Genomic DNA, 22,927 nt, shown 5'->3' with positions numbered 1-22,927 from the left:
AGATACCCCCCCCATTCCTCCTCTTTATTAACCCACTTTCTACGGAGCAATGCCGACCAAGGCATTCTAACTCTGCAGTCCTCATCCCGTAGCTGGCGGAATCCCAGCTACTTTGGCCGTCACTTACAGCTCGCCGTGCTGTCTCTGAAGGAGATGAAACTGTTATTTTGGGGGTAAGGTCCAGTGCCAGGCTCCGTGTACGTAAGAACTTGGACATTTGCCTTCTGGTACGATAAGGAACAATAAAGTGATGCTACCTTACAGTAAATGGTATCTGTCAGTTCTCCAGGTGCTCAGGACAGGAGTGGGGGATTGGTGTGGGTTGCTTAGAGGGATCAGAAAAACCTCGCTGGAAGTGGTGGTTCCAAAAGTATAGGGTTTGGAATATCAGAGAGGAAGGACCACATTTCAGGTGGAAAAAGGTAACTGGGTGGCAGATGGGGTGCTGAGTTATGGGGGACGGTCTGAAACATGGTCTGGCTGGGGCAGGTAGGGTGTTGCTGGCTTTCGGGAATGAAGAGACCTCGAGGGGCACCTAGAGCTTGGGCTTCGTTGTGAGGGCAGGAGGGAGCCACTCCCATTTTTAAATAGGGCAGTGACTGGCTAAAGTGGTCTGGGAGTGGCTTGGTGAGCTCTTCCTTTCGCTGGGGTCTGATTGGACTTGCATGCTTCTTGGTCAGAGAGCAGGGAGAAATAGCTAGAAGATGGGGGCTAAAGTCTTTGAAAATAAAACACACTGGAGCCCAAGGAGGTGTGCGTCTTTGCTAAAGTTTATGTTTCGTCCCAGGGGGTGCCGTTTATGAGTTACTGTTCAGCGAGAATGCCAAGGCTTCAGCCCGTGGTGGCCCGTGAGTTGCTGCCATATTTAGAGTTCCTCATAAGGGGACTCCTGTCTCCTGGCATAAGTGGCAAGAAAGACGGGTTCCCATACTTCCTGTCCAGTGTGGCAGAAGCACAGCCAGCAAGGGAGGGATCCGGGCTGGGTTCTGCGGTGCCCATGACCTGGCTCTTGGACGCTGCCTCGGCGGTGTCCCATCATCTGACTTTATTTACCAGTCCTCTGTTGTTGAAAGCCCTCCTCCCTGCTTGGCCCCTTGTGGGTTCTCGACAGCGTTTGTGGCGTGAATGCATCCCCACCACTCTGACTTTTCCAGCCTGGTACCCTGCTCCAGCCTGTCTCCTGACCCCTGGCCACCACCACCACCCCCGTTTCCCCAGCAGTGTCCTTGTCCTTGTCATTCCTCATGGCCGCACTCCATACCTGAGCCTCCTCCACAGCCCGCCTCCAGCACCCGGCTCTCCCTGCACTGTTCAGCCCTGTAGACCTTCTCTTTCACTCGCATTGTAACGCTTGACCCTGCCCCTCGCCGCAAGCTCCCCGAGGCCTGTCGTTCCAGGCTTCCTGCTACCGTTCCCAGCCTGAGCACACCAAGAGAGGTTCCTGGATACTTGCTGAATGAGTGGAGAGGAAAGGCTGTTGCTGGGGAGAAGAACAACCCCACTTCCCAAATTGCTCAACATCATCCTTTGAGAGCATGATAGTAACTTGGAGAAGACTTTGGCATTTCCCATGGCTTTGGATGACTTCTCTACACAGGAATGGAATGTCGCTTCCACACTGTGCATGAACATCTCCCTTCTAGCTGTAGTATGACTAGGTCAGGCAGAATGGGAAGAAAGCAAGGCCTGGCACTTGGCCATGAATCAGATCCCACAGCTCTGGACAGGCGGCCATGTAACTGACTGAAAATCAGAGGAAGCCCAGAACAGAAAGGGTCTCTGAGATTTTCTTTGGGTTCCTCTCTCTCTCTCCTTTTCTTTTTCCTTTGTTTTTGCTTGCTTTCTTTTTTTAAGTAGGGAGGAAAGAAGGGGTTATAGGAGGGGGGAGAAAGTGAGAGTCTGTCCCCCCATTCCCCCCGTCCCTGCCCTTGCTGTTTTGAAATACTTTAAATACCAGGCACCAGAAGTTCTGGCATCAAACTGGGATTAGTAAGACAGATCCTGGGGTATTTAACATTAGCATATGGTCAAGCATCAGTCCTGATTCAAGGACTAGACTAGTATTCTCTGCGTTGAAATTAAGGTGTCTGAAATAGAGGAGAGACCTGACCCTTAAAATCCTACTCTGTTCAAGAGAAGAGTTCTCGGTGATGACCATCTACTCCAGTTAGGGCTTTTTAAATGCTTCCACCCAGATGTGTGACGACATTGCCAGGGGAATTTCTGCCCCCTCCTTCCTGAAGCTGCCCAGCGCTGGCCCCGGAGGCCGCCCGGTTCCGTGTTCTCATGACACAGGAATTATTTTTGGCATCACACATATTTTCTCTAACGTTCTTGCCCACCCCCTCCCCTTGGTTGACTTTTGGGGAGCAGTTTTTTGGGCAACGCCGTGCAACCCGGGGGTTAACTCGGCTCAGCATGGTGAAGTGGGGGAGTGGGAGAGAGGACTGCCTCCTCTGTGGCCCCAGCCCCTCTCCCCGGCTCATGAAAGAGCCTGCTTTGAGTAGGCTCTGTGCTCACCATTCATCCCCTTTGCCGCCAGCCGAGGGGATATCTAGAGGTGACGCGGGGGGCCGTACCTCGGGGACGGCATCTTAATGACTCAACTTGGCGGGCGTTAGAACAGCCCCATTCAGAGCAAGTTCACTCCCTGTACAGTTGGCTCTCTCAGCCCCTGTCCATAGATGTTCTCTTGTTCACGCTGCATGAGGAAATGGAGGTTTCCAAGTGGGAAGCAGCCTTCCCAGTGCTTTAACTCTTCACTGAAGGGAAGAGGAGCTGCCCCAAATCGCAGCGGGCCCGGCTGCACTCCTGGGAGAGGCAGGGCCCCAGGGCTGGGGATGGAGGCCAGGGCCACTGGGATCACTTTTGCTTTCGGCCCCAAGAGGGAAAGGAGAGAGGAGTAAAGGGCATGCTTGAATTGTCCTTCCAATCAGTTAGCAAATATTTACCCAGTTTGTCTGCCCTGGGCCAAGGTCCCGTGAAGGATGCACAGAAGTCAATGTTGTGTCTGTGCCCCCCTCTCCCCGCAAGAGCACCGAGGTACTTACAGCCCAGTTAGAGCAGCAGGACATTGGCTTAGAAAAGCCAGCAAGACAGGGAGGCCTTTAATGAGGGCCAGTGAGTAATGTGGGCAGGAAGTGAGGGTGGCTGGGAAAGCATCTGTGGGTAGCAGGGCTTGGACTGGCCCCGAGGGAAGGAGTTTTAAGAAATAAAAGGGAATGAGATGATGCAGGTAGGGAGGGCGCAAAAGAAGACAGGGACATACAAGTGGGGCTAAGTGAAATAATCCCATAGGAAATATGAAAAGAAGGGAAGATTCTGGCAGAAGAGAAGATATAGCTTCTTAGACTTTAGGTGGCTTTGGCTAAGGATGCCATCAGGGTAGCGCTGACCCTGTCAGCGAGGACATCTCCATCACGTCCCTGGGTGTGGCCGCTGACGAGTGGAATCAGCCCCATCTGGGAGGTCACTGGGAATGCAGATCCTCAGGCCTCAGCCCACACCTCCTGAGTCAGAAACTATAATCCGCTCCTTGGGTGATGTGTGTGCAAAGTCAAGTTTGAGAAGTGCTGGTCTCTTCAGCTCTAGTTCAGACCCGATTTCATTCAAATAGTTGGACACACACACACACACATTTTTGAGTGTCTCTCTGTGCTGTGGCTCTTCCTGCATGGAAACCTTTCATTCTGACCGAGAATTGCATTAGAATTCTTACGAAAGACCTAGAACCGCAAGAGACTTGGAGGAATTCACAGAACAGGAATGATTTAAGTGGCCTTTCTCCAGTGTCTCCCATTTGCATCACTTGGTGGTATTTATACCTTGGAGGACCCCAAAGGAACAGATGAGGGCTCCATTCCCTCAGGAGTGTGTGGTCTAGTTGGAGAGACAAATGCCCCGGAAGTGAAATAAGTAGAGAATAAAGAGGAGGGCTGGCGCATGCCGCGTGATGTCGCTGAAGCTGGATGTGCGGAAGTGAGACCTTCCTGGAGGAGAGGGGCCAGAAGGGGTGGTGAGCGATGGGGATCCCTTAGCCAGCCCCAGGGGATGAAGGGCACGTGCTTCAGGTGGGACACGGGGTGTGGAAGACCAGGGGCTTTAGAGGCGGCGGGGACTGGGGTAAGCGGTTCTCGCCTCGCTCCAGAGAACGCGCATGCTTCATGCTGGTGAATCTGTTCTGCATCTCATCTCAGGCACTGTTTTCTTGGTCCGACTGCTGTGCCGTCTGTTCCGTTTTCTTAGCGGAACGCAGTGGTGTAGGACCAGGGCAGCTGCACGGGCAGAATGGTTGAACCACACCTCGGATCGCACTGTTGGAGGCCCGTGGGCTTCCGGAGAAGAAGGCTGCGGGTGGGTAGGAGCTTTAGAGAAAAGCCCAGTGTGGGGAGAGAGCCCCAGACCCAGAGACGTGGTGGCGAGGGAAAGGGCAGGAAAACTACACGCGTTGTGATGGCTCTGCAGGGTGTGTGCGTAGAGAGCCGTTGTGTGGCGTGGCCTGAAGCAGATGCAATTTACAGGTCAATTGTACCTCAATAAAAATTTTTTAATAAAAAAAAAAATTGGCCTAGTGAGAATGGAACACTTTACCTTGGCAAAGGAAGAACTTTTCTTTGTTTTTTCCTTTTCTCTTTTCTTTTCCTTTTTTTTTTTTTTTTCCTTAAGACAGACATCTCCAAGCAGAGAAAATCTATCCCACTGGGCCTGGTTTGTCAATGGAGGAGCTGACCTAGAGCAGGAGGGCGACCAGGATGTCCCCTTTGCTGTGTCCCAGAGCAGGAATTCATCCTATTAAGTATTCCTGGAAGGCTTCACCCCCAACACACCCAGCTCAGCTAAACCTTTGAACCTACAAGAGGAATCTGCTCGGGGCATTTCCCAGAAGGCTGCAGTGCCATCAAGGGCATAGGGCTTAGGGTCAAATGACACATTTGAGAGCTGGGTCCATCCCTGGGTGAAGCTGGGCGTGCCACTTGACAGCCTCGGGATCGGTTTCCTTCTGGGCAGAGTGCCTACTTTATAGGATCGTTTCAGGATGAAACCGGTGGCAGGGTGATGAGAGTCCTGAAGCGTGTGTGGCCCCTTCCTCGCGGTGGCAGCAGGATGTCAGCTTGCCGAGGCCAGTTAGTCTCTTGGCTGGCGTCTGCACGGTGGAGGGCGTCGGGCAGGAGCAGGCATCGGAGGCCAGAGAGAGCAGTGGAGGGCCAGGCAGGGGCCCCTGGCAGCTGCTGGCTTCCCTCCTTTTCACAGGTGCAGATGCCACGAGCCTGCTCTATGCATGCACGGGATGTGGTAAGATCGGAGGAGATGGAAAGACACTTTACTTTCAGTGGGAGAAGAGTTCTGCTCACCAACGAGGGCAGCCATCTTTGCAAACCTGGAATTTCCAGTTTCACTGCCTCTCTTCCGCTGTGTTAGCCTGGATATGGCACGAGGGAAAGAGGAAGCCTAGGAGAGCCTAGGTGACTGGGCAGGGAAGGGGGGAAAGCTGCTGAGAAGGTGTGCACATCCTGCTTTCCTTCCCTGCCCACCCCCTACTCCCACCCCCGCAGTACCTCCCTCTGAAGCCCTGCTCCGTAGGGGTGGTCCTCAGTCTTGATCCTAGAAATGCTGATGTTGTTCAATCCCCAGCTTTCAAGAGGCAGTCACCGGGAGGCAGCAGTGGGGACCTGGCAACCAGCAGCACGTGTGTCCTCGTTTATCATAAAAAGTGAGAATGACACCTGGCACACAGTGACCTCAGTGTCATTTATAACACGTAGAGACGAGACGCTGTGAGTGAACAAGCGCGTGCTGCATGGTAACATGCCCACAGTAGGGAGCGGCTGGCTGTCGTGGAAACTTGAAAGAACTCTTTAAAATGTGATAAAATATTAAGAAGCCATAAATCTCATGAAATCTCAGTTTGTTTAATTTCTATCTTTCTGTACTTTTAAAATTGCCTACGCTAAATGTGTATTACCCTTATCTGCACCAAAGCTTTTTTTAAAAAGGAAACGATTTAAGATAAGCAGGGTTATAGGAGGGTAATGAATAACGAAGGTCTGTTTGCAACTGTGTGACAGGTCTGGTGCTGGCTGGCAGTGGGCTCCCCGTTCATGTGTCCTTGAGAAAGTCAGAGCTCGGGGCTTTTGTCCCAGGTCCACGCATTCCCACTGTTTTTGGGGCTTCAGTTTTCATCATCTCTGAAACGGGGATGATGGTACCTGCTCTTTTCCTATCCTGCTGGGTGAGCTTTGCAGATCAGCTTCTAAAATGCTGTATCAACTGTAGTGATTGGTCCAGACGCAAAGTGGTATTACTCCCAACACGTCGAACAAAGGAAATCCTGCTAAGGCTTGGGCTCAGCAGGGCCAAGCACGGCACTACTTCATCACCGTCACTCCTATATACTTGCCTGGCTTTTCCTGGCTGGGCTGGGGACTGCACCTGTCCTCAGATTATATAAGGAGCGGGGCATCTGGAGCCCCACGTGGGCTGTACCTATGGGGCTGCTTGGTAATTGAGCGTGCTGCTCTTCTCGGAGACTGCCTGCAGCCCAGAAGCCCATAGATAAGCATCTCCAGTGGGCCCCAGACATTGCTGTCAGCTCTGAATGCAGTCCAGGCCCGCTTTCCAGGGCCACAGACGGCCTGTGTGGGTCAGGGTGGCAGGGACTCAGCCCCAGCAGAGGGGAGTTTGGGAGGCTGAGGTATGAGACACTTTCCAGGATTCCTCCTTCAGGGAAGGGAGGAGTGGAGACATCCCCTCCTGTCCTAGCTTCCCCAACCCTCACTCCTTCTTTGTATCCTCTCTTTTAGGCCTTCTGGTGTACTAGTCTGTAGTATGTCTCACCTCCCAGTGGGGCTTGGTCTCCTTCAGAGCAGAGCCCGTGCCCCTCACCAGAGGTGTGTGTGTTGAAGTGGATGGATGCTTCCTTTCCCCTCATGGTGGTCCATCTGATCTGCCCAGTTCCTCCTGGATTTCTTCTATTTTGACTGGATAACATTTGATGCCTTTATTCCCCTCTATAATTGAATCATACGCTAATCGCCACTGCCTCGGGACAAACGTCAGATTTCACCCAGAAAGTTGGCCATGAGAGTACCCCCCGGTTCTGCCCATTTTTGCCTCTCCTTTGCAGTTGCCTGTAGAGCCAAAGACCATTCTTTGGAACACCTTCAATTGTGGCCAGGCCTTATCTCTGAGGGCACATTTCATGCTTTCAAACAACCAACATCCATTCTCAGCCGAGTCTGGTGACTAAAGGAGGTGGGCAGGCCTTGATAATATTGTTTGGGGTTGAAAATAAAGTGTGCTCTATGAAGCGTTATGACTGATTTTCTTGTGCGGCTCTGTAATTAGTTCTAAAAGGCCTCCCAAAATACTTAGAGCAGTGGTGAGTTTCAGAAACAGACCCGGGTGTCAGTCCTCTGAAGACCTGTGACGGCAGGCGTGGAAGCCTGCGGTGCAATAAACCCTCCTGGTGACTCTGCTGGAGGCCAAAGTTGAGAATCAGGGCTCCGCAGAACAGGACCGATACCGCCTCAGAGTTTAACTGAGGATCAGATGAGGCGGTCCATGAAATGCACCTCTTCCCAGTTTCCCTAGTTTCCTTTTCCTTCCACCGAAAACAAAAAAACAGAAAACAAACCTTTTGATTTTAAGCTGCCTGCTTTGTAGTCAAGGTTCCCAGCCCTGGGTGCACATGGGCCTCACATGGCAAGCTTTAAGGTCCCCAATGCCCCGGCTGCACCCCAGCCCTATTACATCAGAGTCTGGGGGGAGGGGCACAACCCAGGCAGCGGTCTTTAGGGCTCCTCTGGTGACTCAAGTGAGCAACCAGGATTGAGAAGCACCCGCGTTGCCTCGGCTCTGATGCCATCCAGGCAGCTTGCAGCCCCTGGGTGTGGGGGCCCAGCTGTTCCCCCTGATCTCTGGGACCCGAAGCTGGTGTGCTCCTCCCTTTGGACGGCCCTTGTGCAGCGGCCACATAGCCTCACGGAAGAGTCATGAGACCCCCTCCCAGTGGCATTTGACCTTCATTTCCTCCACACACACCCTCCTGCGAATTGGCACCAGCTTAGAATTTCACCACCAACCCACAGACTGCTGGCTTAATTAGCTTCAGTCTCCCTCCCTATCTGCTGAATTCCTTTCTACTTGTAGGCCAGCTAACCTTACAGGGTTAACAGGCCTAGTGTTATGGTACTCTGGTCCTGCTTCTGCTGAAAGTCAGGGGAGAATAGCTAAAGAAGGAACCAGCCCGGTTGGTGCAGCTGGAGACATCCTGGCCCCCCCCCACCCCCACCACCAGGCCGTGCTCACCTGGAAGTCAGCAACCAGGATCATCTTGACCAAGAGCTGATAACGGTTCAGTTATCGACTTAAGCCAAGCCTGGAGCCCAGACACGGAAGTTAAGGAGTCCTGTGTAGGGTAACAAAGCTCTGGACACAGAGGTCTTTCCTGGCTGAGTTGTGGCATATACACACTGGAGCTCGAGGTCAGTTTTGCTTTCTCTTCGGAGGAGCTGCCTGGTCCTTAAGTGATTGCTTCCCTTAGGATCAGATGTGTTAGAGTGTGAATTTCCACCTCGGGAAGGGCAGGTATAAACTTGTAGATATTAGCATGTCAAAGAAAAGGACAGAAATGTGCTCACCTGTAATATAGAGAGGAACATTCCTACCAGCTGGAGCTGCAGCCTTCAGGGAGTCCCCTCGAGCGTACCCCCCAGCACCCCAGTGATGAGGGCTGCCTCCCTCAGGCCCACAGCACTGACCCCTTCTTCCTCCCGGACTCCATGCAAACTCAGTGCCTCAATCCTGCTGCTGAGATTCCAAGCTGAGTGGTGGTCACTTAAGGACAGAGAATCTTTACGTCACGGTGTCCTTTTCAAATCTTAACCACCCCTTCTCCCGTGGTGTCTGTGAGCACCCAGTTTGTGGGCAAGTGTCTCACAGAGCACACAGCACGTCAGAGGCCCGCAGTCAACAGCAGTTTCCTTGCTGCTTGTGGGAAAATCTTTGATCTTGGACCCAGAAGAATTCAGTTGGAGACAATGTCTCTTATCAAGTTACCGGATCTCTCTAAATCTCGGCCTCTTCATCTATTAAGTGGGGATATTAGTTCCTATCCCTTGGGGTTGTTAGGAGAAGCAAATGAGATAGCGCCCCCCCCCCCCCCCCACACACAGGGGAGAAAGTGGATTCTGACCCTCAAGCATGGAAGGGTGGTGTTCCTTTTGGGATCAGCTGAAATCCTGTCTCCCTGGGTAGCTTTCCGTGACCTTGCTCCTACTGACTCGTTTCTTATCTTAACCACGTGCGCTGTTTATTGTCCATGCGTAATTCCATGGTTAATGGAGGTGTTTTGGGTTGTTGGCTCCCCAACCAGACTGTCTACTCCTTGTAAGGGGGGGGTGGGGTGGGGGGGGGCAGCATATCCGCCGTGCAGTTGCACGGGGCCCAGCATGGAGTTCAATAAACGCTTCTGGGTCTGCAAGGAGGATACCGTTAGCCAGGGCCCCATTTATGCCCTGTGTCCCGTACAACAAATACTGTGTACCCGGGACCGCCCTGGGGTTGCAGGAGAGCCACCTAGAAAGAGAGGAGTAGGCACTTTGTAGAATGAGCGATTTGGAATAAGAAATAAATTTGAGTCTTTTCTGATGATTTCAAAAACTTAAGATAAACCACGCTTTTATGAGAAACCAGAGAATTCTAAAGTGCCATGTCTAGAATTGTCCCCCGCCCCCCCAAAATGCTGGTCTATTGCAGGCAGTTCTAGGACCTATCTAGGGAGAGAAAATAAAGTGCAAGTATTTTTGGAAATGAAGCCTCATTGACCTGAGAAGCTTCAGCAATCTAACACAAACTCCTCACGATCAGCCCGACCCCCAGTGACACCTCTAGCCCTGGGACAACATTGATTTGGCCACGAAGAGCAGCTGTTAGGGCAAAACTCTGAATGCGACTGACACTCAGATTTGCCAGATGTCACGACAGTTTTCCTCGGTGGAGAGCTTCCTTCCAGCCCTCGGACTCTTGTCTCCTTTGATCCTGACCAATAAGACGTGAGTCTCTCCCATTTTACACACAAGGATGCCGGGGCACAGAGAATGTCTTCTCTCACCCAGATCCGATGGTTAGCTCGTCCTGTGGCCACCACATCAAAAACACCAGTCCTCCTGACTTCCAGCCTCCTTTTCTACTTGCGAAGAGGCCCGATCTGTGGTAAACTGCCGGAGGAAGCAGGCTGTGTGTGCGTCAGTTAGGAAGGTCTTACCGTCACCCTTGGCGTTAACTATGCTTGTTCTTCAGTGTTGCTGATTAAATGAGAAAAGTGTTACACGTTTTTGTTCTTCTAGGAGTCCAGGTTAGATATCTCTGGGCTGTGTCCAGGCTAACTAGATAATCCAATTAAAGTCATGCTAGCCCCCAGTGCTGCTATAAAAACAAGGTAGCTAAAACGGAGCTCACGGCTTTTGAAGTAAGAGGCTGCGTAAGATTCTCAGGCTTTCTTTTTCTAAATGAGAAGATGTTGTGGTGTCTTTATTTCTTGCTAACACCTCTGTCTCCTGGGGTTAAGCAGTGGAAAGAATATTACTGGCCTAGGAAGAGAGGCATTCTAGCCCTCACTTAGTCACTGATTAGCTGGATTGTCCTGGGTGAGTAACTTAGCCTAGTCTGGCCTCAGTTTGCAAATCTGTGAAATGGGGGCAAGAGCAATGCTGGTCTTGCCCATCTTACACGCAGGCTGTGAAGATGGAATTAGACACGGAGCACCCATGTGTCTCAGAACCTCTCGGTGTCTGCCCACTGACCACATGCTCTCCAAGGCAGGCAGGCCTTGACTATGCCTTGACCTTGTGACCTTGGTCAAGTTAGACATCACGTCTGAGCCTCTGTTTCCACACGTGTGAACTGTGCCCTCAGCACCTACCATATTGTCATTAGGATTAAAATGTCATATATGTAAGGTCCTTGGTGCAGTGTTGAGGCACACAAGTGGGTGGGAATAAACTTCTGCATGGTCGAGGAGACGTGGTAGGTGCCAAGTCTCGAAGGCCATTGCCAGACAGAGCGTTGACTGCAGCCTGCCTTTCCCCCGACCTGGCTCTTCCTCTCTGCCTTGTCTGTCCTTGCACCCCAAGCGAGGGGCAACAGCAAAGGGGAACTGTGCCTGCAGACATTGGCATTCATGTCGCGGCCTCTGCTGGGGATCCTTTCTGCCCAGGATCGCTTCACCTAGGTGCCCTAATGACTGGTCATGTGCTGATGATGCTTTTGTTGGGGAGCACAGGTTGGTGCTAGTGCATGGAATCCAGCATCTGGAAGACGCTGGCTCTCCCTTACCGGCTCTCATGACAGACAGGAGCGAAGTGTACAGTTTTGGTGTCCTGTCCCCTCCCAGCCTCCTTCCCTGTGCCCAGACGTCTGCAAGCTCGAATAGCTGCTTTTGCTACAAGGTCAGGATTCAAATACAAATGGGAGGGACTCCTGTACAAACTACTGTTACAGCTGGGGTGTGAGAGGCTCCGAGACAGTGCAAATGGTGGGGTACTGGCTGGACAGGGCAAGGGTTCCACGAATGGATGTGGGGAGAGCAGAGGAGACAGAAGTTTGGGAAAGGAAACAGCAAGGGGAGAGGGGACAGGAAAAAATGATTTCACCCATTTCACAATTTTTCTGAAGGGTCTCCCTGCCCATCAACAGCCTATCCCACAATCTGAGTGTATGGTGTGTAATCTATCCAGGGAGCTGAGGGCCCATTTTTTAAAAAAAAATGAAGCATGTTGTAAAGTGAAACAGTCCCTCTGCCCCAAATCTTGAGGGTTTTGAGAAGTATGTCAACATTCTGTGAATCCCCAAGTACTGATCTTCTGGCCAAATATTAGGCTGCAAAACCAAACAGAAGGAGAACCCACAACTCACTTTAGAAATCTCAGAAGGGAGGACAGAGGCTGGTCAGAGGCGGCCTTGAGAACTGCATTGGACAGTTTATTGAAACATTTTAAAAAATGTTTATTAAACAAGAAATACAGGTTGTTTACAGAAACATAAGAAAATACAGACAAGTATTAGAAAAAATAATAATAATCCCCCCTCGCATCACTGATGGATTAAAAGCCTCATTCTGGGACCCACCGGCCTGGCGCAAAGCCACTTCCCCACTTACATGCCCAAGGGCTGCAGGTGAATCACCTCTCCTCTGTGCCTCTGTTTCCTCATCTGTAAATCAGAGATAACCGTCATACTGCTTCTAAGGGCAGGTGTGAGAATACAGGAAGCTAATGCAGTGGTGCTTAAAACAGTAAAACAGTAAAATCCTGAAATACAGTAAACGCTATATATGAATGGCTGTAAGAATAATGGTTATTTTCATTTTACTCTATCTCTAGACCTTTTCTCATGTAATCTATAGGATGTATTATGTAGAATACTTATGTTTCTATGAAAATAGTTTATACCATACTCTTTAGTAAAATCATTTTTACTCGTGATCATTTTTTTCATGGACAGATTTGTTATTAATATTAGCTAACATTCCTAGCTTACAGTTGGGATATACCTGTGGTAAAGATTTTAAGTAAATTATATCTAATCCTCACAATAATTCTAAGTTATTATATATATTATAGGTACTATTATGACCATTACACAGATGAGAAAAAACAGAGTCTGAGCAGCTCATGTAGCCGATGTGTGCAGAGCCAACGAGTGGAGAAGTTAGAATTTCAATCCGGGCAGGCTGGCTTTGAACCTGCTTGTGTTAGGACTTAACGACATAGGCTTTATGAGAAGATTTAGAACTTCTTTAGAGTTTCCTGCAAGAGGCAGGTTTCGGTGTGTGTCATCTTTCCTTCTGTCCTACAAAGAGGAGGAAAGCAACCGTGAGACAGGCTGCTGACCTAGGCTGGCAGGATGAGAGAGAAAACGTGTTCGCGCTCACTCGTTTTTAACCCTCGCCAGCCGTGCTCTGTGGGACAACAGACTGACAGATGTCTGGCTCGCTGTTTCTTCTTGGGCTTGGGCTCTAATGGCCTTTCCAGTTTTCACTGTGGCGATCACTCTCTGATACCAAATGGGATCTAAGGTCCAGTCCTGGGCTTCACGTTTCCTAAGTGCGTTTTATCCAGAAAGAGGGCCTGGAAGCAGTTTTTCAGCTCGTTCTCCAGGGCCTCTGATACAGCCTCCTGGGCCAGTGGCCACAGCCTCCTCACACTTCCCTCGCCATCCCGGGGTCCTCGCCCTAATCCTCCGGTAACCCAGGACCAAGTCACAGACATTGCTTGCTAGCTGATGAGTTGGCAAGTCCGTGTTCGAGGTCCCTGCATGCGAAGCCTGGGTCCGGGCAACACGGGTGCGAGAGGAGGGAGGCAGTTCAGAGCACAAACACACACAAAGACAGGGACTGCCGACCTAGAGCAGAGGCCACGTGGGCTGGACGACAGCTGGACATCAGCTCTGTGGGAGGGTCTGGCTGCACCACGGTCTGGGGTCCTGGGGATGTCTTGATCTGGCATGTGAGGATGACAGTGACATTTCAGAACTGACCCGTCCCCTCTGCATTCAGGAGTAGCTCGGAGAGGAGGAAGGAGAAGTCCCGGGATGCCGCCAGGTGCCGACGGAGCAAAGAGACAGAAGTCTTCTATGAGCTGGCCCACGAGCTGCCCCTGCCGCACAGCGTGAGCTCCCACCTGGACAAAGCCTCCATCATGCGGCTGGCCATCAGTTTCCTGCGCACCCACAAGCTCCTGTCCTCAGGTGAGCCCGGCAGTCTCCCTGCTGCCCGACCAGCACGTGCTTGCCCGCGGGAGGTTCCCCCGTGCTGCAGGCATGGGAAGGGCTCTGCGGAACCACCGTCCATGCGGAGGCCACCACTGAGGCTTCGTTCCCTCGTTTTGAACCCCTCCTTGCCGTCAGTGACCTGTACAACAAATAGGGCCACCGGGTGCAGAGCAGGGACGAGACCAAGGGAGCGCACGGGCACCCAGAAGCTGAGGAGGGCGGCAGGGGCTAGACAGGAGGCCCTTCTGCCTGCTTCCCCCTTGCCTGGCCACCTCCAGGCCCACACTCCACTGCAGAGCGTGTCTTCAGGAAGCACTTGTCGTCTTCCAGCTACCTTCTCCAGAAGGGCAGCGGTGTGTCCGTGTGCCCTTTCCCCTCTTACTAGCCAGTGTGCCTGACAAAGCACGTTGCGTCTCTGCTCTTGGTTTCCTCGCCTGCAAAAAGGGGTTAAAAGCACTTACCGCACAGGGCATCTGTGAGAAGGAGAGGAGGCCAGGTCTGCGCCGCCCCTGACCTGGCCGCATTCCCTCATACTGCGAAGTCCTTGGCGGGGAACAGCCTCCCCACGGAACCTGCTAAAAATTCTCACCGTCCCTGCTATCACTGTGACTCTCAAGTTCACAAAACTTTTTTTTTTTTTTCTATTTTTTTTCCCCCCTCAGAGTTCACAATCTTCACAAAACCATTTCCTGTTAGTCCTGACCAGAAAGAAGCAGCCTGGGGAGTTTTCCAGTTTCAGATCCTATGTGACAGTCCCATCTGGTCTGTCAGTTTCATAAGGAAACTGGGCAGCAGGGAGCGCCTCTCCCACGTGGCAGGTGGCCGTGTCCCAGCTGGGGAGCCCAAGGGAGGCAGGGAGGCAGGCAAGGGAAGATTCTTGTGTGGTTCGTTTTTGCTTTTCCTGAGTGAGCCTGGTGCCTTGGAGCTGGTGGGCTCTGCCATCCTGTTATGAAGTGGCTATTCTGGGAAAGAAACCCAGAGCAGAGGGAATCCAGCGTGAGGTGGGGAGGCCAGACCAGTGTGCGCTATTCTGGGCCTTGGAGCACAGGAAGGATATGGGGAAAGAAAGACCCACTGAGCTCCAAGGGTCGGAGCGCTAACTCTGAACTGCCAATGTAAAGAGTCTCAGAACAGAGCAGACCGGAGGGGGAGAACCAAGGGCAAAGACACGCTCTATAAATACATTCAGAGAAACAATGCCAGGGAATGGCAGGTTTGTCACAGATGCGACTGAAGGAGGGAACAGTGGCCTGGAGGCACCATCAGAGGGCACATGTGTACCTCTCTCTTTAAAGAGGCTTCTCTTTCTGGACAGGTGAGGGCAGTGTCTGGTAGTGTGAGAATCGTCTTTGCATATGCAAAGAGCCTGCAGGGGAGGAATTAAGGACTAGACAGAGACCCTTTCCCCACACCCAGAAACATCTCTTCAGCTTCCCTGTTACGATACTTGCAATTCTCTTAGACAGGAATGCCTTTGGGTAAATCATTGCCTCCTTCCAGCCCAAGCCCCATATCCCCACTGACAGAGACCCCAAAAGGAGTCATTTGTGCATCTGGGGGCACCTCTGTGATTGAACTTGGACTTTTGGAACACTGGAGAAAGAGAAGTGAGGTACAAGTAGGTGAAGGTTGCTCAAAGTCACACGCTTAGCACGCGGTGAGTCTGCGCCTGGAATGCAAGTTCTTTTGAATTTGCATCTGTGGGAAAGACAGTCGTGGGAGGGCGGGAGCATCCCGCAGACCTGGCCAGGCAAAGATGTTGCCGAGGGCTCGGTGTGGAGGGCAGAGGAGGGTTCTTCATTGGCAAGAGGACCAAAGTGGAGCAGAGGTACCTGGGGGCCAGCCTGGAGCAGTGGGGTGCAGAGACGGTCCTCACACCTAGAGTGAGCTGTCTCCATCCTTTCTCTTGGTGTGCATCGTTGATTTCCAAGCTCTCCCCCGCATAATCATCCTTCTCAGTGGTTCCAAGGTTGGCTTGGAGATGGCTGCAAATCAGAGGCTGGGTCCCCAGAGCATGTCTGCCTGCCTGTGTGCTGGCGTGAGCCCCCCACGTGCCAGCCCCACCCCGAGAGACAGGACCACAGAGAGACAGCACACACCCCCGCTCGGGTGCTATTGTAAGTCACGGGCACCAACTGCCTGCCCTCTGCCTCCGATCTGACCCGAGCCTCAGCATGTCCGCCTGGTCCTCTCTGTCCTGAGGAGGGAAATGACGGAAAAAGATAAGAAGGGTCTACATTTGTCCCTCTGGTCCTGGTGTCCTTGAGGGAGCCACTCTCATAAAACAACATCATCTAGGGCAGGAGGAGGACACGGATGGCTTTTCAACACCCTCTTTCTCTGCCTTCTCTTCCGGTCCTGCTGCACATTCTTTAGACCAAGTGTGGAGATCAATTTCAAGAATTGTATGTGAGCTCGGGTCTTTATTTATTTTTCTTAAATCACATTTTGCTTTTTCAAAACAAGCAATCCAGTGGAAAGGAGTACAGAACTTATGGGCAGATAGACCCACCCTGAGGACTCACTCACATGGCCTTCTTTACAAGCTTGTGAGAATCTCTTCACTACCTCCACGCTTTCCTCTCTCATCTGCACAAGAGTGATACCAGTCCTTCCCCTAAAGTGCTATTTGAGGATGGAGAGAAGTGGCGAGAAAAGCCCTTGTCCTCTTGCCTGCCACATCTGAGGCTCTCTGTAAGTGACAGCTTAGAAATAAAGGTTATGATGAATAAGCAGATTGATTTATACTAAGTATAGGCTTCTGGAGAAATGATGTCAGCGGGAACCCAGTGGAAACCCACACTCGCACTGTCCTCTTACCCACCGCCAGCCGGGCCTATCGAAATGCGGAGTAGCCAAGTTTTTCCAAGTCAAAACAAACCACAGATTCCTCACGGAAGCATTTCTAACAAAGGTGAGCACCAGGGTTGGCTCACTGTAAAATAGGAAATAGTTGGTTGCATACCTCAGAGTTCAAAAGGCTAAAAAAGACCAGGTTTTGCTTTAGAAAAGTTTCTTCTTTACTTAGTAACACGCTTCCCTTTGATTTTCACAGTAGGCTGTTCTGTGTGGGAATGTGGGAGAGGAAATCTCAGCGCTGAGAAATCCAAGCTGGGAGTCGGGGCGGCCGACTGAGATTCGTATCACAGGAAGCAAACTGAAACAATGGCTTTATGATATTAGCTTCCACGCTGGGCCGAGAACAGAACACACTCTGACGGGAACATCGGTGGAAATACCGCTTGATTGTCTTAAATCCTCTTTCAAGATGAGCGCCACAAGCCACGACCAAATGAGGATCACTTTTGCATTCAGAGGGCCTGAGACAGCAGAAAATACACAAAATGCATTTTTCACGATAAAATTGATTTTTGGCTTCCCCACATTCAGATATGGGGAAGTCAAATTGATTTTACATGATTGCCAGAGGTCCTCGTGTAGCAAGTTTTCGAAAGAAAAATGTCAGCTTTATTATTGATGCATTGGCATGAATGAATCGATCCATTCATGCTTTGCCCCACTCACCTTCCAAATCACGGCTTTTTCGGTGCTGTTTGGAGAGGAGCTGAGAGGCAGAGTCGTGCCAGGATGTTAACGGCTAAAAGCAGCTAACGACAATCTCTTCCAGAGATACTAACCCTGTTCAGATCACTCCCTTAATTTAAACCAAACATGTCTGGTCAGTCAGCCACTGTTTGCTGACCCCAGCCCTGTGCTACGTCTTATAAAGGAAGGGTACACGGAGAGGTTAAGATAGGATAATAAGTTACGTAAAGAACAAAGGAATAAATCTCTAATGGTGAGGCTTTCCAGGCCCTTGGGGAGGCCAGCAAGAGCAGGTAGAACACAGTGCCTTCTGCCAAAGATGGGAGAGTCGCCCCAGCTTACTACCGGGTAATGGTAGTGGGGGGTCTGCAGGGAAAGCTGGAGTGAGGAGTCGGTTTCAAAAAGAAAGCTTCTGTGATGATACCTAAGTGGAGACTGAACCAGGAGGATCACATCAACACGGTTTTAAGAATCTTCAGAGAAATTGTCAGAGGGTGAGACAAGGAGGGAGGAAGGCCGGTCTGCTGGAATAACGACCGATCCGGACCAGCAGGGCCTTCGCACAGTCTGGTCTCCGAGACCTGGGACCTGGTCCGGAGCCTCTCCTCTGCCGCCCTGCTGCCCTGCCCGCTCACCCCAGACGCCCGGCTCCTGCTGCCCGTGGGGTCCTGCCCCGCATGGGTGGTGCCGCCTGAAGGAAATGAGCACTGCTCCGGAAAAAGTGCTCCGAAACCCCAGCCCGCGCATATCCTGGCTGTGGGGAGTCGTCATCAAAGCCTGTTTACTGGGGCTATTGTTAGCATTAAAGAATCTTGTTGTGCTCCCCAGGCCAAGCATGCTTGGTCTTAGCACAGCGCCGCTGATTCCAACGGCCCGCCCCTCTTCTGGGGGGCCGGACCCTGACGGTCCTGGGAAGCAAGTAACTGAGACCTAGAGCCCACTGTGATTTGGAGACCCCGCCGGAGGCTTCTCGAACATCTACTGTGGGCTCCTCTTTATTTAGCATTACAGGTTTCTTCCGGATTGTTGTGTAAGCTTATGGTGGTCTAGCTTTGTCTTCCCCACTGGTCTGTAGATTCCTTGAGCAAAAAGATGGCTCTTATACCCTTCCGTATCCCTGATTCTCCCTAGGATGGGGCTGAGCACATAGGGACACTTGTTGACAGATGGCCCGACTGATGTCCTGCTCTGTGCCCGGTGCAGGACAGACACATAGTCGGGGTATGGTAACGGCATAGTGAATAGGTGAGCTTTCTAGATGCCTGACACTGAGCTGGGGACTAAGGATGCCGTCGGGAAGACCGAATGCTCCCCAGAAAGAGCAGGAGAGGAGCAGAGGGGGATTGGCACGCACCCCTGGCCGCTAGGGTGAGGATCTGCCTCCGGCCCTGCTGTTTTCACCCTCAGCCCCAAGCTGACTGCAAGCTGGCCAGGAACCTTCAGCATCCCCCAGGAGGAAAAGCAGGTGCTGCAGGAGCAAATAGTTCCATAGAGGAAAGAGGCCAGGTTGTCCCAGGGGTCCCTGGGGGCCGGCCCGCTGGCTTCCTGGTCCTCTAGCCATTGTGACTTCAGTTCCAAGATGTTCTGTTTCCATTTGTGGTCCCTGAGCACCCCTCTCCCTTCCTCCCAGAGGCTGGCTGGCCAGCTGCTCTTGCCAATTCGTCACCTCCTGGAAGCAAGTGTACTGGGCACGGATGGAAACCAGTTTGGCTGGGTTGGAACTGTTAAAAACAGGAAATTTTAAGCAGAACTATGTTCTCTGGGCCTAGTTAACCCAAATAGGGTTGTCTTGGGATTATACCAAATTTTGAGGTCAGTGTTGCCACTGAGATCAAAGAATGGAAGAGAAAAAAAAATCTTCTCAATAGGGCAGAACTCACAGGGCTGGCCCTTGCTGTCTAGAGAAGGTGGTCACCTATCTGGTGTGATTTGTTGGTGCTGGAAACCTCTCCTCACCCATCCCCAAAGTAGGTCACCATCTGCCAAAACAGTTGGATTTTCTCAGCATTAAGGGTCACTCGTAGGACCTTGAGTTATGGCAGTGATTCTCAATCTATGGTCCTAGCAGCATCCTCATCACCTGAGAACGTGTTAGAAAAGCAGATTCTCAGCCCGCATCTGAGACCTACTGAATCAGGGGCTCGGGGGAAGGGCTCATCCCAGGCCGGCTCCTTGAGTGTGACCTGTGCAGTCCCACAGGTTTCCACGCTCAGAAGAGCCCTGGACATGGTTAAATTTTTCAACAAGAGGCCCCACATTTCCCCGCTGAGCCCGTGAGTTATGCAGTAGCCCCAGGCCCCCAAATCCTTGCTTTAGGGAGCCCCACAGGGGATGCTGGTACACGCTCAACCGTGAAAGCACTGAGTCACATCACCTACATCGTAAAGCCCCTATTTAAATATGGCCCTTAGCTGAAGCACCAGCATTGGCAGCAGCCACACCACCACCTAGAACTTGGGCTCATCATCAGTTCAGCTGACTAGTTAGGTGGCAGAAACCCTGAGCAGGGATCAAGTGTGGGGATGTGTGTGGCATAAGGCCATCCCCAGATGGTCTCCCTTCCCAGAAGCTAGCTAGGGTGTGAAGAGGAAAGAATTTCCCTCCTTTGTTCCACCATTTTAGCAAAATGGAAAGGAAGTCACCAGGATACTACTCTCTGTAGCCCAACTCTTGGCTCTAAAGGCAAGCCCATCGCTGGATGGGCCCGCTCTGTTCCTCTGTGACCCTGGTACATTTGCTGATCCCGTGTCCTGAAGGTGGCTGGTCCCTAGTGGTGCCACTGAAGCCCTTTGGTAGAGACCTCTCCTAATTTGGATTTGTTCTTCTTGAGGAATAACAGCATATAGCCCAAAGCTTAAATTTAGGGGCTCAAGGGAAAAGAGAACCAAATAAACCCGGTGCCCTCGTAGAGAGGCCCTTGGACCTCATTTCACCGTATTCATGCTTTTTTTTCCCAAGTGGCCCAGAAATCTAATTGTATTTTACACTCCCTAGAATAGTCTCAGGTTGGAAGATGCCTTTTAGTTAAGTAAATATTAACTTCTATAACAGACAAATTACTCTCTGTTTCCCTTGTTCTGTGAGTTAAATGAGGTCTGCTTGGCATGATGTTTGTACTGGAGGAATGCAAATTTTTTAAGTAAAGGTATGTTTGGAGTTAAATAATATGGTGGAGACAACAGCCAAGGGCCTGGGGCCTGAGCACTTTGTTTGGGACAAGAGCTGAGTCTACATTTGATCTGCTCTGGGGCAGCCAGCAGAAGTGTATTTGAGAGACTAGGGCTACTCACAGTGGTCGCTTGAGGGGTGGGTGCTTCCCCAGGTGGCCCCCAGCAAATGCTTCTCCAGCCTCCGGCCCCCTCATGTGGTTCTTGCCCCTCTGGTCTTCACTGTCTCTCTGCAAACCATCCGCGTGCCTTTGCTAGGCGATTCTCCGGAAAGCAGTGCTCTGAGATGCCGCTGCTCCGGAACGCCATACCCACCTCAGCAGCCCGGTTACTGAGTCTCTGGAATGGAGCTCCCCTTTGGCCAGATTTGGGGGGGGGGGGTCTCCTTAGTCCCTGGGGAGGGAATTCGCTCCAGGCTCTAGCACCTCCCTGTCTGCCTGGGGTCTGCCCAGCCCAGCCTGGCCCAGAAAGTTCTTTGGCTTTGCAGAGTGAGTGCCTGTGATTTAGGAGTCTCTTTAAATGCCGTTTTGTGGAACAGGTGTCTCTGGCCACGTCAAAGGGACCCGCTCTTCCTCTGAGCCCATGAGCACTTACTGTCTCCCCTCCTCTTCGGTCGCCAGCAGCTCTGCTGCTCCCGAGTCTTAAACTTAGATTTGGGCCTGTGTGTGCTGCACGTCCCCTGTGTAGGCTCTCAGCACCGTTAGGGCAGCGACGGTGTCCCAGAAGGAGCAGAGGGGAAGAAAAGCCACCATGACTGGCAGCGTTTGCGGCATTTTAAATACTTATTTAATCCTTAGGACTCAAAAAGTTGGAAATTATTATTTCCATTGGGCTGAGGAGGAAATTGGTGTTCAAAGAGGTCAGTGGCCAAAGGCATAGCCAATTAAGAGGACTAGAACCTTGTCTATTTGACTCCAAAGCCCATAAATGGTTAGGAGTGTATCCACTGGATTCAGCTGCCAGAACCCCCGAGCCAGAGTCTTTACAGCCTCAGGCAAAGGACCGACTGCGTGTCCCTAAGCCTCATCTATGAGACGAGACAAAGAATAGCACCGGCCTCACAGGGACCGTCGAGATCATATACTGGCTTCAGGGTGGTACCTGACGTGCAGTCGTTGCTCAGTGTATGTGAGGTGAAGCTATGGTTCCTCGTACTACTGTGACTGCCGTCACAGCCATGACCTCTAGTCCCAGCAGTATACCGCCACGACAGCCTCACTGCCTGCAGAGCCCCTTCAGGGTGTCCTCTGTGTCGTGGTGCTTATCAGGTATCCGCCGCTTGGGCATGCACCAGACACTTGGACTGCCAGTGTGCATTTCCAGAAAAGTCCACGTAATGCCTTTGACGTGTCTCCGGCAGATGGTCTTCTGCCAGTCACATCTGTCTCAGTCCCACATTCCTGTAAGCCATCTGACCCCCCTCTCTTTCCAGTTTGCTCTGAAAGTGAGTCTGAGCCTGAAGCTAACCAACAGATGGACAACTTGTACCTGAAAGCCCTGGAGGGTTTCATTGCCGTCGTGACCCAAGATGGCGACATGATTTTTCTGTCGGAAAACATCAGCAAGTTCATGGGACTCACACAGGTGACATCCTCCTCTAGCTCTTTCAGAAAGGGAAAATGTTTCCATTCGGGGGTAAAAATGAGTGGAGGGTTCTGGTCACATTCCTCCTGACCTCTCCCTGCCTGTGCCCACCCTGTTCTCTCTGAGCTCAGGCTACAAGCCTCAGGAATGTAGTCCCAGCCTCTGGTGTGGGGGCAGGCCTTGCTGGTGGACAGCTCTGCCGGCTAGCTTAACAAAGCAGCCCTTGGGAATCGAGTCTCTGTCAGCAGCAGCGGTCCTTTGTTCGGTCGGCATGTCTGTGGACAGCTCTGGATTGGGATGCAAAAGACCTACTTCAGTCTGCTCCCCGTCTCCCAGCCTGGAAGGTGGCTCAGCTGATTCCTGGAGACTTCTGCAGCAGTGGGAATAATGAAGCCCAACCTTGTTTTTGGAACAGGTGGAGCTCACAGGACACAGTATCTTTGACTTCACTCATCCCTGTGACCATGAGGAGATTCGTGAGAACCTGAGTCTCAAAAGTGGTAAAGTATTCTTGCTGTGTGTTTCCTTCCCTCTTACACCACCCGGGAGGGGATCTGCCCTCCCTTTGTCTATAAATATAGGGTTGATGATCCAGGTCCTCATGATCCAGAAAATAACTGCCGCCCATGAAAGATACAGCAGAGTTCGTGGCATGAGACGGAAGGCCCCGGGGGACTTGTACTCAGAACTGTCTCCAGCCGGCCCTTCCTGGTGCCTGATGCCATGCTAGGAAGGCAGTCCTCTGGGTTAGGTCTCAACACCTGAGAGGCCAGCGTCTCTGCCAAATGCATCACCCAAACCAGTACACTCATCTGTGCCCAAATGTTCACGGAACTGATTGCTCTTTTCTATCACTGTGT

At 51.7% G+C, this 22,927-nt stretch overlaps 1 protein-coding gene across 1 annotated transcript in view; it reads left to right on the top strand.

Annotated features, from left to right (window-relative positions):
- Positions 1-22,927, top strand: part of EPAS1 (endothelial PAS domain protein 1) — an 83,307-nt gene that overhangs the window by 34,028 nt on the left and 26,352 nt on the right. The window contains exons 2-4 of the mRNA XM_045980362.1: positions 13,556-13,746; positions 21,916-22,067; positions 22,483-22,567. Of these exons, the coding sequence (XP_045836318.1) occupies positions 13,556-13,746; positions 21,916-22,067; positions 22,483-22,567 (428 nt within the window). The remainder of the gene's footprint in view (positions 1-13,555; positions 13,747-21,915; positions 22,068-22,482; positions 22,568-22,927) is intronic.

The sequence above is a fragment of the Meles meles genome, chromosome 16 (genome assembly GCF_922984935.1).
Source record: "Meles meles chromosome 16, mMelMel3.1 paternal haplotype, whole genome shotgun sequence".
Classification (NCBI taxonomy): domain Eukaryota; kingdom Metazoa; phylum Chordata; class Mammalia; order Carnivora; family Mustelidae; genus Meles; species Meles meles.
This window is presented reverse-complemented; position numbering and strand designations above follow the sequence as displayed.